The sequence below is a fragment of the Callithrix jacchus genome, chromosome 7 (genome assembly GCF_049354715.1).
Source record: "Callithrix jacchus isolate 240 chromosome 7, calJac240_pri, whole genome shotgun sequence".
NCBI lineage: Eukaryota > Metazoa > Chordata > Mammalia > Primates > Cebidae > Callithrix > Callithrix jacchus.
The window spans coordinates 101953888-101966678 of NC_133508.1; the positions used below are offsets into that span (position 1 = coordinate 101953888).

The 12791-nt window shown below is 35.5% G+C and overlaps 1 protein-coding gene across 4 annotated transcripts in view; it reads left to right on the forward strand.

Annotated features, from left to right (window-relative positions):
- Nucleotides 1–12791, forward strand: part of RAVER2 (ribonucleoprotein, PTB binding 2) — a 117605-nt gene that overhangs the window by 30723 nt on the left and 74091 nt on the right. For all 4 annotated transcript variants that reach the window (XM_009001401.5, XM_009001403.5, XM_009001402.5 and 1 more), the window contains exons 2-4: nucleotides 13–79; nucleotides 7939–8408; nucleotides 11731–11922. In XM_009001401.5, coding sequence (XP_008999649.4) covers nucleotides 13–79; nucleotides 7939–8408; nucleotides 11731–11922 — 729 coding nt within the window. The remainder of the gene's footprint in view (nucleotides 1–12; nucleotides 80–7938; nucleotides 8409–11730; nucleotides 11923–12791) is intronic.

Genomic DNA, 12791 nt, shown 5'->3' on the forward strand with positions numbered 1-12791 from the left:
CCCCTCCTTTAGGAAGTTCATGATTTGTTAAAAGACTATGACTTAAAGTATTGTTATGTGGACAGAAATAAACGAACAGGTAAGATTTCTGTTCTAAGCATCTAATTTCATTTTGATTCTCTATATACTAATTACAGAATAGAAAAGCTTAGTGTCTTTTCATGCTTAAGCTAATAATGAAATTCTTAAGCCTTAAATCATGAAAATGTAACCCACAAAATCTGTTTTCTGAAGGTAATGTTGGTATCCTAAATACTGATTGCATAAATATAATAAAATATAATGTTAACTAGAGACTTACACATTTTTATAAATAATGTTGTGTTACAGTGAATGTTCTTCATAGACTTGAAGTTCCTCGATTTTAATTGTATTTTACTGGATTTAGTGAGGAGACTATGTAGACTTGACTTTTAGCTGGGCAAATTGAGAAACTCACTTAGGTTCTCTGGGTATTAGTTTATATCCTTGAGATTGAAAGACTAGATTATTTCCTTTTTATACATGTAATATGCAGCTGCTTGAAAGCATCCTTTAGAGACAATAAAAATAAAGTATGGAGGATAACATAATCACTATGTACTTATCTACTCCCAAATTATCAAACGGTAATATCTTGTCCTTACAACGTATATGCATAGCTAGAGCCCTCATATAGATCTGCTGAATTTCTTCAGATTAAAAAAAATGGTAAAAAGGAACATACAGATAAATATGAAATTCACTTTCTTTTTTTTTCAATGAGCATATATTTTTATTTCTAGAAATTCTGTTTCCTTTTCAAATATTTCTTTTTTGTAATATCTTTTTTTAATTATACTTTAAGTTCTGGGGTACATGTGCAGATCTTGCAGGATTGTTACATAGGTATACACATGCCATGGTGGTTTGCTGCCTCCATCCGTCATTCACCTACATTAGGTATTTCTCCTAATATTATCCCTCCCCAATCTCCCCACCCGCTGCTATCCCTCCCCTAACCCCCGCACCCGCCAACAGACTCCAGTGTGTGATGTTCCCATCCCTGTGTCCACGTGTTCTGATTCTTCACCACCCATTTATGAGTGAGAGCATGCAGTGTATGGTTTTCTGTTCTTGTATAAATTTGCTGAGAATGATGGTTTCCAGCTTCATCCATGTCCCTGCAAAAGACATGAACTCATCCTTTTTAATGGCTGCATAGTATTCCATGGTGTATATATGCCACATTTTCTTTATCCATTCTATCATTGATGGGCATTTGGGGTGAAGGATATGAACAGACAGTTTTTAAAAGAAGACATTTATGCAGCCAACAAACATATAAAAAATGCTCAGCATCACCAGTCATTAGAGAAATGCTTATGAAAAAAACCACTTTGAGATATCATCTCACCCCAGTTAAAATGGTGATCGTTAAAAAAATTTGGAGACAACAGATGCTGGAGGGGATGTAGAGAAATAGGAACGCTTTTACATTGTTGGTGGGAGTGTAAATTAGTTCAGCCATTGTGGAAGACAGTGTGGTGCTTCCTCAAGGATCTAGAAATAGAAATAACATTTGAGACAAATCTATTTTCTACTAGTATCTGATTCCATTCCCTCCCTCCCTCCTTGTCTAGGGGCAAGCACTTATGAATTTGGTGCATATTTTCTAATTTATGCCATTATATTGTTATAGTCATTAAAGCAGTTCACAAATTCTTGTTCTTTTTCTTCTGAGCACAAGGTAAGAGCCAACATGTGGTCTCCTGCTCACACTTACCTGTCATAAAGTAATTGGGGAAGGTCACAGAACCTCTTTCAACCTATGTCTCAGAGTGACTATAATGAGCAAAAGTTCCTTCCTTCCTTACCTTCAGCATGGGATATGCAACGTGAATCAGAAGAAAGCCTTTTGTTCTGTTATGCCACTGAGATTGTGGGAAAGTGTTACCAAAGTATCTTGACTAACCTGTAATTTTACCATATGTACCTATATATAATTAATGGTAATCTCTTTTTTAAGATTTTCATAAATGGTATTCTACTGTATGTTTCATTTAGCAACTTACTTTTTTTTTGGGTTAACTCAACGTTGCTTTTCAGATCTTTCCACATTGATGTGCATAACTCAGGTTCATTGATTTAATCTACTACGTGTAATTACTGTGCAAATTTATTACAATTAATATTTTTGTTACTGATTGGCATTCAGGAAGCTTTAACTTTCCCAATATTTCAAGCGATGCAATGAATAGCCTTTTAGTTGACTACTAACATAGATTTCAACTGTTTCTCCATAACTGAAGCTCTGAGTCATAGGTGTGCACAATTTCAATGTTACTAGATATTGACAGTGGGATTAGAGGTAGCAGTCTTCACAGCTCACACAGAGCCAGGAATTATATTCCCACCAGTCAGGATGATAAACCTCATAATTTATGGGGCATCAGAAGGAATAATCAGAAAGTTATTGTCTTGGGAATGGGGAAAACTAACTCGAGATTAATGATGCTCATGTCCTACCTAACAAAACTTAAGACCAGAAAGGATCAAACTTGTAACTTAACCACATCCTGGAACAAAACTCAAGAATATATATATGGGTCAAAAACGTATGACACCTTACAAAGTAAAATTTATGATGTCAGACATCTAATAAAAAAGTAGCAGATGGTCAGGCGCGATGGCTCATGCCTGTAATCCCAGCACTTTGAGAGGCCTAGGTGGGTGGATCCTTAGATTAGGAGTTTGAGACCAGCCTGGCCAATATGGTGAAACATTGTCTTTACTAAAAATACAAAAATGAGCCGGGCGTGGTGGCATGCACCTATAGTCCCAGCTACTAGGGAGGCTGAGGCAGAAGAATCGCTTGAACCCCAGAGACGGAGGTTACAGTGAGCCAACATCATGTCACTGTGCTTCAGCCTGGGCCTGGGTGATAGAGTGAGACTCTGTCTCAAAAAAAAAAAGTAGCAGACGTGATGAAGAAACAGGAAAACCTAACGTATAACAAGGAAAAAAAATCAATCGAAACTGACCTAGAATTGACACAGATGAGTTAATAAAAATGAACATTAAACCAGTTTTTATAATAGTGTTTCATATCTATAAGAAGGTATAGTAAAGACCGAACATGGTAAATGGAGACATGGAAGATCTAAAATATTATCTAAATTAAACATCTGGAGATGAAAATTACAATGTCTGACATGAAATACACTGGATAAGATTAATGGCAGAATAGACATTTTAGAAGAAGAAAATAGTGAACTTGAAAACAATTATAGAAACAATCCAAAATGAAACATAGAAAAAGGATTGTAAAACATGAGCAGAGCATCAGTGAACTGTGGGACAGCTTCAAGAGCAATTAGAGTCCCAGGGGGTAGGAATAGTTAAAAAAAAAAAAGAAAGAAAAAACAAAGAATTAGTGGCTGAAAAGTTTTTAAATTTTGATGAAAATTCTAATCCCAGAAGTCCACAGAGTTCAACCAACATCAACCACAAAATCATGAAGAAAACTACAAGGTACGTTGTAATCAAATTGCTTACAGTTAGTGATAGAGAGTCTTAAAAGCATCCAGAAATAAAGGATACATCACTGATACATTTAGCAGGACAAAGATTGAGGTGACTATAGGTCCTTGGAAACAATGCAAGTGAGAAGACCATAGGGTAACATCTTTTCATTCTTTATTAAAAGAAAAAAAAAACACAACAGGTCAGCATAGAATTATTTACCTATTGAAAATATCTTTCAAAAACAGTGATGAAATAGAGATTTTTTCAGTCATACAAAAGTTAAAAGAATCATCACCGTTAGACTTGCATTACAAGAAATACTTAAGGAAGTCCCGCAAGCAGGAAGGAAATTATAGATGGAAATCTCTACCAACCAGCAAAATGATTAATACTTGATATGGTCATTATGTGGGTAAAGACTTTTGTCTTAATATTCAAATCTCTTTAAAGTATAATCGACTGTTAAAAGCAAAAATAATAACATTGTATTGTGAGATTTGTAACACATGTAGAAATAAAATGTATAACAGTGATAATACAAAGGCTGGGAGAGGAGAAATGGGATTGCACTGTTATAAGTCCCTTATATGGTACATGAAGTGTTACAACTTTTGACAGTTGACTGTGATAAGTTAAAGATGTATACTGTAAACCTTAAATTACCTGCTAAAATCACACAACACAGAAATCATTAATTGTATTAGATGATGTTGCCTTGGATTTTAGGACCTATAGTGGTGTTTGTAAAAACGTAAAATTAATAATTGATAAAAGATGGTTACAATTCTAAACTGTAACCTTGTAGGCAGAGCTTTCTATAGTAGATATAAGGAAATTATTAGTAGTAAAATAGGATATATTAGGGGAACAAGTTTTGGCACTTGCTTGCTTTCAAATTGGACTCAATAATAAACTAAATAGTAGACCATGCAGTGTCTTTTAAAAGAATTGGGACCAGTTGTGGGATATTTAAATTTCACTAGGAAAACCATAAAATAGTTACTTCCAAAATTCTCTTGCAGCCTTTTCTCTGTGACATCTACCATTCCCATGAAAACCAGTGTGTGAATTTTTTTTTTAAAGAGAATTTGTGATCTTGGTAAAACGTGGAAGAACCTATAGAACAGAAAATGTGACCTCCTTTCCCTACTGCCTGGACTTTTAAATTTGTTTCATTACGTTATTTAAATTCTTTATAAAATCTCTTAGTTTAGTTGAGCAAATGCAGATACCTAAGAGAAGTCAAAAGAGATGTTCAGTTTTTAAATGTACGAGTTGATTTATATATGCATTTATTCATCTAACACAAAGCTTCTACCATATGTCATGCACCATGATAGTTGGTGAAATATATTCATTAGTAGTTTAGGGAGCTCACAGTCTAGTAGGGTAGCAGGCAAACAAATAGATTACAATGTGATGTGATATATGCAATAATCCAAGCAATGTTCAAGATAGAGAGGTACAAAAAAATAAGAAATGGTTAACTCTAACTGTAAGAGAGGATCAGGGAAGGCTTCCTGGAGATCATGATGCAGTAATGCATGGGCTGAATTTGAAAATCAGCTAAAAGGTTCCAGGTATCCTAAGATATAGGGAGTGATCTTACAGGCAGGGGAATTAAATGTGTAATACATAAATACCTGAAATAACTGGATCTCTACCGGGAGCTACAAATATTTCTGTGTTTTTGGAGAATGAAAGACCTGTTGGGGAAGAGAGGAAGTATGCCAGTTAATGAGGCTGGAGTTAGATGTAATGGGCATTGTAGAACATCTGAACCAACCTGGCACTTGACTTTTGTGGGGAATAAACAACCTTTGCATTTAAGGCAGTAAACAGGCACAATTAAACTTCTGTTATTTAAGAGATCACTTTGTCATCACTGTGGAGAAAGGATTAAAAAAAGAAAAAGCTAGAGGAATGAAGAAAGGGGGGTGGATTCAAGACCCATTAGATGGGTGGAATTTGAGGATTCATTTTATATGAGAAATGACGGAGACAGGGTGTAGGTTAATTCCCAGGTTTCTGATTTGTGAGTGCTGTGTGACCAGCTAAAATAGGGAATAAAGGAAGATGAGCAGTATTAGGATTTGTTTTGTTTTGTTTTGGCAGAGATCCTCATGTTAGAGGATCATGAGTTATGTTTGGGAATCAGTATGAAGTTTTATGTGGCACTAAAAGTTATAAACATAGATTTGGGAGTTATAATAGTATTGGAGGCCTTCTGCAAGTCCTCAGATGAGGTTATTTTGCTCATTGCTTTCATAGCCCCTCCTCCTACTTCCCTTTTGGTGATACCACATTTGTCACTCTTTGTTAAATGTCTAGCATCCTTTATTAGATTGTGAGCTCTGTGTTAAAAGGGATCTTACCTCTTGTGTTCACCAAAACATTTCCAGTGCCAGACTTGGTATCTGGGACATGATATGGAATACATGGGAATGGGCATGATCGCCCCTAGAGGAAGAGGGTATAGAGTGAAAAAAAAGAGATTCAGTGGCCAAACATTGAGTAACACATGTGGCCACACAGGTGTTACTGTGTGTGACTCTGCCAGGAAGGCACCCCAAGGAGTACTACTTTATAGGTGTGAGTGGAGGAGGAGAAAGAGCTAGCAAAAGAATAGAGGAAAGAGAGCTTGGACAGTTATGAGGAGAATCAAGAAAGTTAAGAAAGGACTAGTGCAGTGGCTCATGACTATAATCCCAGCACTTTGGGAATCAAATGGTATTTTATGTCAGCGTAAGGAAAAAGACATAGAATCAAAATCAAGCCTTTAAAAAAAATGGTTTTAGAAACTAAGAGGCTCTCAAAAGGGTCAGTACAGCCACTTTTTCCCCCATTTTTGCAAAAGAGATGTTGGAACCGTTAGCTGTTCTTTTGGCAATAGTTTTCTTACATGCGGGGCATGTGTTAAATGAAAAATGTGTTTCTTTAAATGTTAGCATCACACTCAGTGTGGTGAGAGGCTCTTACTCTGAGAGCTGCATAAGCACTAAGACATTTGAGGGTACGGCAGAATTGCCCATGCTACTTAAACTGTTTCTCTCTCTCTCTTGCTATATACATATTTGCTGTATACAGCATATCACCATGCTGTTCTAATTGAATTTGGGTAAATTAAATGTTCATGTGTGATAACTTCACTATAAATTTCAGAGAGAGGGACAGGAACTTCTAGAGAGCTATTTATTTGTAATTTGTGGATTGCCATGTATTTTTTTTTAGTGGGAGCTTTAAATTTTTCCTCTAAAATTGCTTAAAACCTTTTACATTCTTTTATTATAACAGGTAGACAAATTGATATGGTTAAAATGTAATTTTATAAGATAGGAATATACATAATATTTCATTGATTTAGAATGTTGTATTTGTATTATGTTTTCAGTCATATAAATTGTCATATGCATTTGTTGCTTGATGCTGGAACAACTTCATTAGGCAGGCAGGACACATGATTTTTATTGTTTAATGAATATTCAAGATCTTGTCCTTTTTTTTTTATTTTTGAGACGGAATCTTGCTCTGTCGCCCAGGCTGGAGTGCCGTGGTATAATCTTGGCTCACTGCAACCTCCACCTCCCAGGTTTAAGCAGTTCTCTGCCTCAGCCTCCTGAGTAGCTGGGATTACAGGTGCATGCCACCATGCCCAGCTAGTTTTTGTATTTTTAGTAGAGACAGGGTTTCACCATCTTTGCCAGGCTGGTCTTGAATTCCTGACCTTGTGATCCACCCGTCTCAGCCTCCCAAAGTGCTGGGATTTCAGGCATGAGCCACTGCGACTGGCTCTCAAGATCTTGTCTTAAGATCAGAATCCTGTAACCTTCTCATTTGATATTATTCATCAAAAGTGTATCAAATTATAAGTGTCTGTGTATTATTTCAATCTAATCTGATATTAAGGACATATACACATGAATTGAAGAAAGAAATGGCCTCGTTTGTGCATTTTGATGTTTTTGCTGTATCTTCGTTTTTTCAGGTCCTCGCTGTCAAATAGGGTCTTTTAGAACGCTAAGAAGAAAGATTTTGTGACTTCATTTTTATTTCTGTGAAGGTTTATATAAAGGCTTCATAAAATTTTATGTAACAGGTTTTTGGGTGGGAGGAAATAAAATATGTGTGTGATTGGAAAAGATTAACAAAACCCCCCAGAATATTGTGGGATTTTAGTAATATAATCCCTGTCCTTTCTATTCAGGTTACTGGTGATGAAATTAGTTTAGTGGAGGTGTGAGCATTAAAAACCAATGAAATGGAATAAAAAAAATCACAGTGCATTACATATAGTAGGGGTATTACCTCCTAATTTTGTTTCAGAAAAAAGTGTATGTTTATGTGTACTGAGTCATAGAAGTAAGATGTATTTCTTACTTATTTTCAAACAGTTTGAAAATACTGGCCTAGAAAACTCTTTCTTTTCTCTTTATTCATTTTGTTATCTTCCAGCTTTTGTTACCTTATTGAATGGAGAACAAGCCCAGAATGCAATTCGGATGTTTCATCAATATTCTTTTAGAGGAAAAGACTTAATAGTCCAGCTTCAGCCAACAGATGCTTTGCTGTGTATTACCAACCTGCCCATTTCTTTTACATTAGAAGAGTTTGAAGAACTTGTTCGTGCTTATGGAAACATTGAGAGATGTTTTCTAGTCTATAGTGAAGTTACTGGCCATTCCAAAGGCTATGGATTTGTGGAATACATGAAAAAGGACTTTGCTGCAAAGGCTAGATTGGAACTATTGGGTAAACAGTTGGGAGCATCAGCACTCTTTGCACAATGGATGGATGTTAATCTGTTGGCTTCAGAGCTCATTCATTCTAAGTGCCTTTGTATTGATAAACTCCCCAGTGACTACAGGGATTCAGAAGAGCTGCTGCAAATTCTTTCCAGTGTTCATAAACCAGTGTTTTGCCAGGTATGTATTTTTAAGAGATTATTGGAAATATTTAAAAATATATGTATATGTATCTAATCTACATATACTCACAAATTTATCATACCTCTTTGATTAACACAATGTATGATTTAATTCTGCATTATTCTGTAGGGAAGACTTTGATCTCATGGGAAATTTTAAAACAGTTCCACCGTTTATGGGCCAAAGTATATTGTTAATGTAGTTAAGTATGCCTTAGCAAATCCATTGCTTACTCATTCACCTCATTCCATCCATTCACCCCACCATTTATCCATTGATCCATTCATATATCCAACTTATATTTACCATCTTCTGTGCCAGACATTATGCCAAGTGTCAGAAAGGCAGAGAATGGAAAGATACTCTATATCAATACCTCAGAAATTTGTAGAAGAGGCTGACAAATAAACAAATAATTGCAAATCCTATATGAAGAGTGATATAATGGAGGATAGAAAAGTATTATGAAGTTTAAAAGGAATGTATAGTTCTGTCTTAATGTGTCACGGTAGGTGAGACATCTAGAGAAGATCCTGAAAACTGATAACACTGGTGAGAATTTTCAAGCATTTTATCATAGTAAAATTAAATACATTCTAATAAATATATATACACACACACATATATACTGTATATAACTCCTTTCCTTACAGAGTTTTGATAGCAACTGATCAATTATTTCTGTCTTGTTTCTCTCCATTTCTTCCTTCTCTCTCTTCCTTTTTACCACCCTCCTTTCCCATCCATGCTCCTTTTCCTCTTACCTCCCTTGTTTCCTGTCCTCCTTTGGGTTTTTTCTTTAATGATACATTTGTTGAGTTCCTAGTATTGCAGAAGTTTTGGAGTACATATATATATATATATATATATATATATATATATATATATATACTCACACATATATTTATTTTTTAAGTTGACAATTAAAATAGTATTCATCATGTATAACATGATGTTTTGAAGTATATATACATTGTGGAATGGCTAAATTGAGCTAATTAACATACATATTACCTTACATAGTTACCATTTTTGTGGCAAGAACATTTAACATCCACTCTCATAGTATTTTTCCAGAATACAATGTTGTTATTAACTGTAGTCATCATGTTGTCCAAAAGATCTTTTGAACCTATTTTTCTTACTTAACTGAAATGTTGCATTTTTTAACCAATATCTCCCCAAGCCCCCACACCAATCTCCCAGGCGCCTGGTATCTTCCATTCTACACTATACTTCTACGAAATCAACGTTTTAAGCTTCCATATATGAGTGGAATTATGCAGTAATATATATTTTTAACAATTTTTTTGAGACAGGGTCTTCCTCTGTTGCCCAGGCTGGAATCATGGCTCACAGTAGTCCCAAACTCCTGGGTTCAAGCGATCCTCCTGTCTCAGCCTCCCAAGTACCTAGGACTACAGGTGCATATCACTATGCCCAGCTAATTTTTATTTTTATTTTGTAGATACTGGGTCTCGTTATGTTGCCAGGCTGGTCTCAAACACCTGGGCTCAAGTGATCCTCCTGTCTTGGCCTCCCAAAGCTCTAGGATGGGTTTATTGATAGGTTCTTCTTGAATACTAAGAATTATATAATGTTGTCATCCTATGGCCATACATAATTCCTTGTATCTTTATTTGAGGCCTTTGAAGCAAATGTAAAGAGAAAGGCCATGTTTATAAATTGTATTTGAATTGCAAATCCTACCATTAGAAGGGACGGTATCATAAATTGCATTTGAAGTGTGAATCCCAGAGTTGGAAGAGCCCTTAGAGATTATCTAGTATAGGTTTACACATCATAGAAAATATTTGCTACCATATTTTTGAGTTACCATCTAGCTTCTGCTAGAATACTTCAAAATAGTAGAAAATTAACTAGATCACAAGTCAGACCATTGTATCTTTGCATAAGCTCTCATATTTGAACTGGAATAGCCCTCTCTGAAACTACTGATGCTGTGGACTTAAAATGATTTTGGTTTTTGAAAGACTTAAAATATTACAATTAGGCATGAAGGTCATAATGAAATAGGAGTAGTAAAAAAATATTTTTAAAGCTTACAAAAGATGAATAAAGCAGCTCTTTATCAGTGGGTCTGTTACTTCAGGCTCTTTTGCATTGTAGATTGGCATAGACTATATTAAAGACACAGACTCTTACCTTGTGGTCAAGAGGCCAAAATGATTAATTAATGGCTTTAACAAACCTGATTTTAAGACCTTTGGATTATAAGAGGAATAAGGTTGCTGAGAAATGTTCAGAAGAGGTAGATGTTTTTCCTTTTCCTGTGTGATTGGGAAAAGCTTGAGGAGGAAAAGATATTTGAGGACAGTTTTTAAAGGAAGAAATAATGTAAAGGAAAAAAATAGAAATTTGATCTAAATACACAAGGAAGTAGAAGAAAGTTAAACTTCAAAAACAAGATAAAAGAAACTGAAAAGGACTAAGTGATTTAGCTGTAATATCAGTTTATTGAGATACCAAACCCAAATAGAAGTATTGGAAATGTGTCTTCTCAAAGGCATACTAAGCTGAATGTTGTGCCATTTATCACTTTATAGCATGAATGTATTTAAGATAATTCATACATGTACAAAACCTAGAAACGTTTTAGTGTCTTGTCTTGTTCTTATTTTTGCTCTTTGTACCAGTCTTTTCAGATCCAGGACTTTAGTATCTTCCTTTACACTCTTACAGGTGGGTGACTAGAAATAAATCGAGTTCTACATGGCAGGGGTTTATTTAGGGCACATTCAGAAATAAAAGTTCTGTGTTGCTTTTAATAAACCTGGGACACAATTTTCCTAAATAAGGTTTGCCTTGGTATACTTGACTGAATTCCTGGGATCTGCCTAAAATAGTGAAATAAAAATGAAATGTTCCTCCTACCTTTCTTCTCTTGATAATACTAACTTTATTTTTCCATTGATGTGTGGTCAGATAATTTGTTCAGTATGTTCCACTGTCCATATATCTGGTGATTTTCATTTAAGGAAAGCTGTAATTATTGTGTCCTCATATTTCCCTATAAATTACCAGTTTATATATTTCTTAATATATGTAGAGACTATTACCATTTGGCTTGTACTATTAAAATAAATTAGAAAAATCAAAGAATTGAATAGAAACTTGACAGACTCCTATCCACAGGAAGAACTATAAGCAACTAGGAAACATTTTCATAAAGAAAGAGAATATTATTTTCACCAGTATCATGCTCCAATGCACTTATTCTTGAATTTGAAAATATATTATACATAAATGTTTCTAAGTAAAGATTGGAATTCCTGTTTAATAGAATGTATTGTATCAGCTTGCACAGGATGAAGGTAGTTACGTTGGTGGCTTTGCAGTGGTTGAATATAGCACTGCTGAGCACACTGAAGAGGTCCAGCAGGCAGCAGACGGTATGATCATCAAGGGCACCAAAGTCCAGGTTTCCTTCTGTGCCCCTGGAGCGCCAGGGCGAAGTACATTAGCAGCGTTGATAGCGGCTCAACGTGTGGTAAGTTTTTTCTCTTTCTTTCTCTTTTTTTAGGGTATAGAAAATTCTGCTACTATTTTAATCTATCCAGTCTAGCCAAAGTAATTGATTGTTGATTGGACCATCATTGCATTTTCATCACACTGAAGAGTTCTCCTTTTTTGAAAAACAGCTAAATTGTTTCTTTGTTAAGTCAAGACAGAAGTCATCACAGAAAAAGAAACTGTTTAGTGAAGTGTATTTATGTTGATAAATTTTTCAAGGGCTTTCATTTATTCAGCAAATATATGAGTTACTGTTGTGTTCTAAATTTTTGAGTGTAAATGCCTCTTTCTCTTTTTCTTTTTTGGAGACAGAGTTTCACTCTTTTGCCCAGGCTAGAGTGCACTGACGCAATCTCAGCTTAATGCAGCCTCTGCCTCCTGGGTTTAAGCAATTCTCCTGCCTCAGTCTCCCAAGTAGCTGGGACTACAGGTGCATGCCACCACGCCTAGCTAATTTTTGTATTTTTAGTAGAGACAGCATATCGCCATGTTGGCCAGGCTGGTCTTGAACTCCTGACCTCAGGTGACCCACCCGCCTCAGCCTCCCAAAGTGCTGGGATTACATATGTGAGCCGTCATGTCTGGCTGCCTCTTTTTTCCAGAAGTTTTCACAAGTAGAGGAAAATATATACCTGCTTTTTACTTATGTGGCACATTGTACTTACTTCTTTATAGTAACTGTCTACTCATTCCTCTCTACTTCTCTAGCCTGGAGGATCCTTAGAGATGGAGACTATACCTTCTTCATAGTTTTTACCTTAGTACTTAGCATAGTAAATATTTGTTAATTGAAGGAAGGAAGGAATACACTTTTGAAGGAATTGCAGAAGACTTTATGCTGAAGAT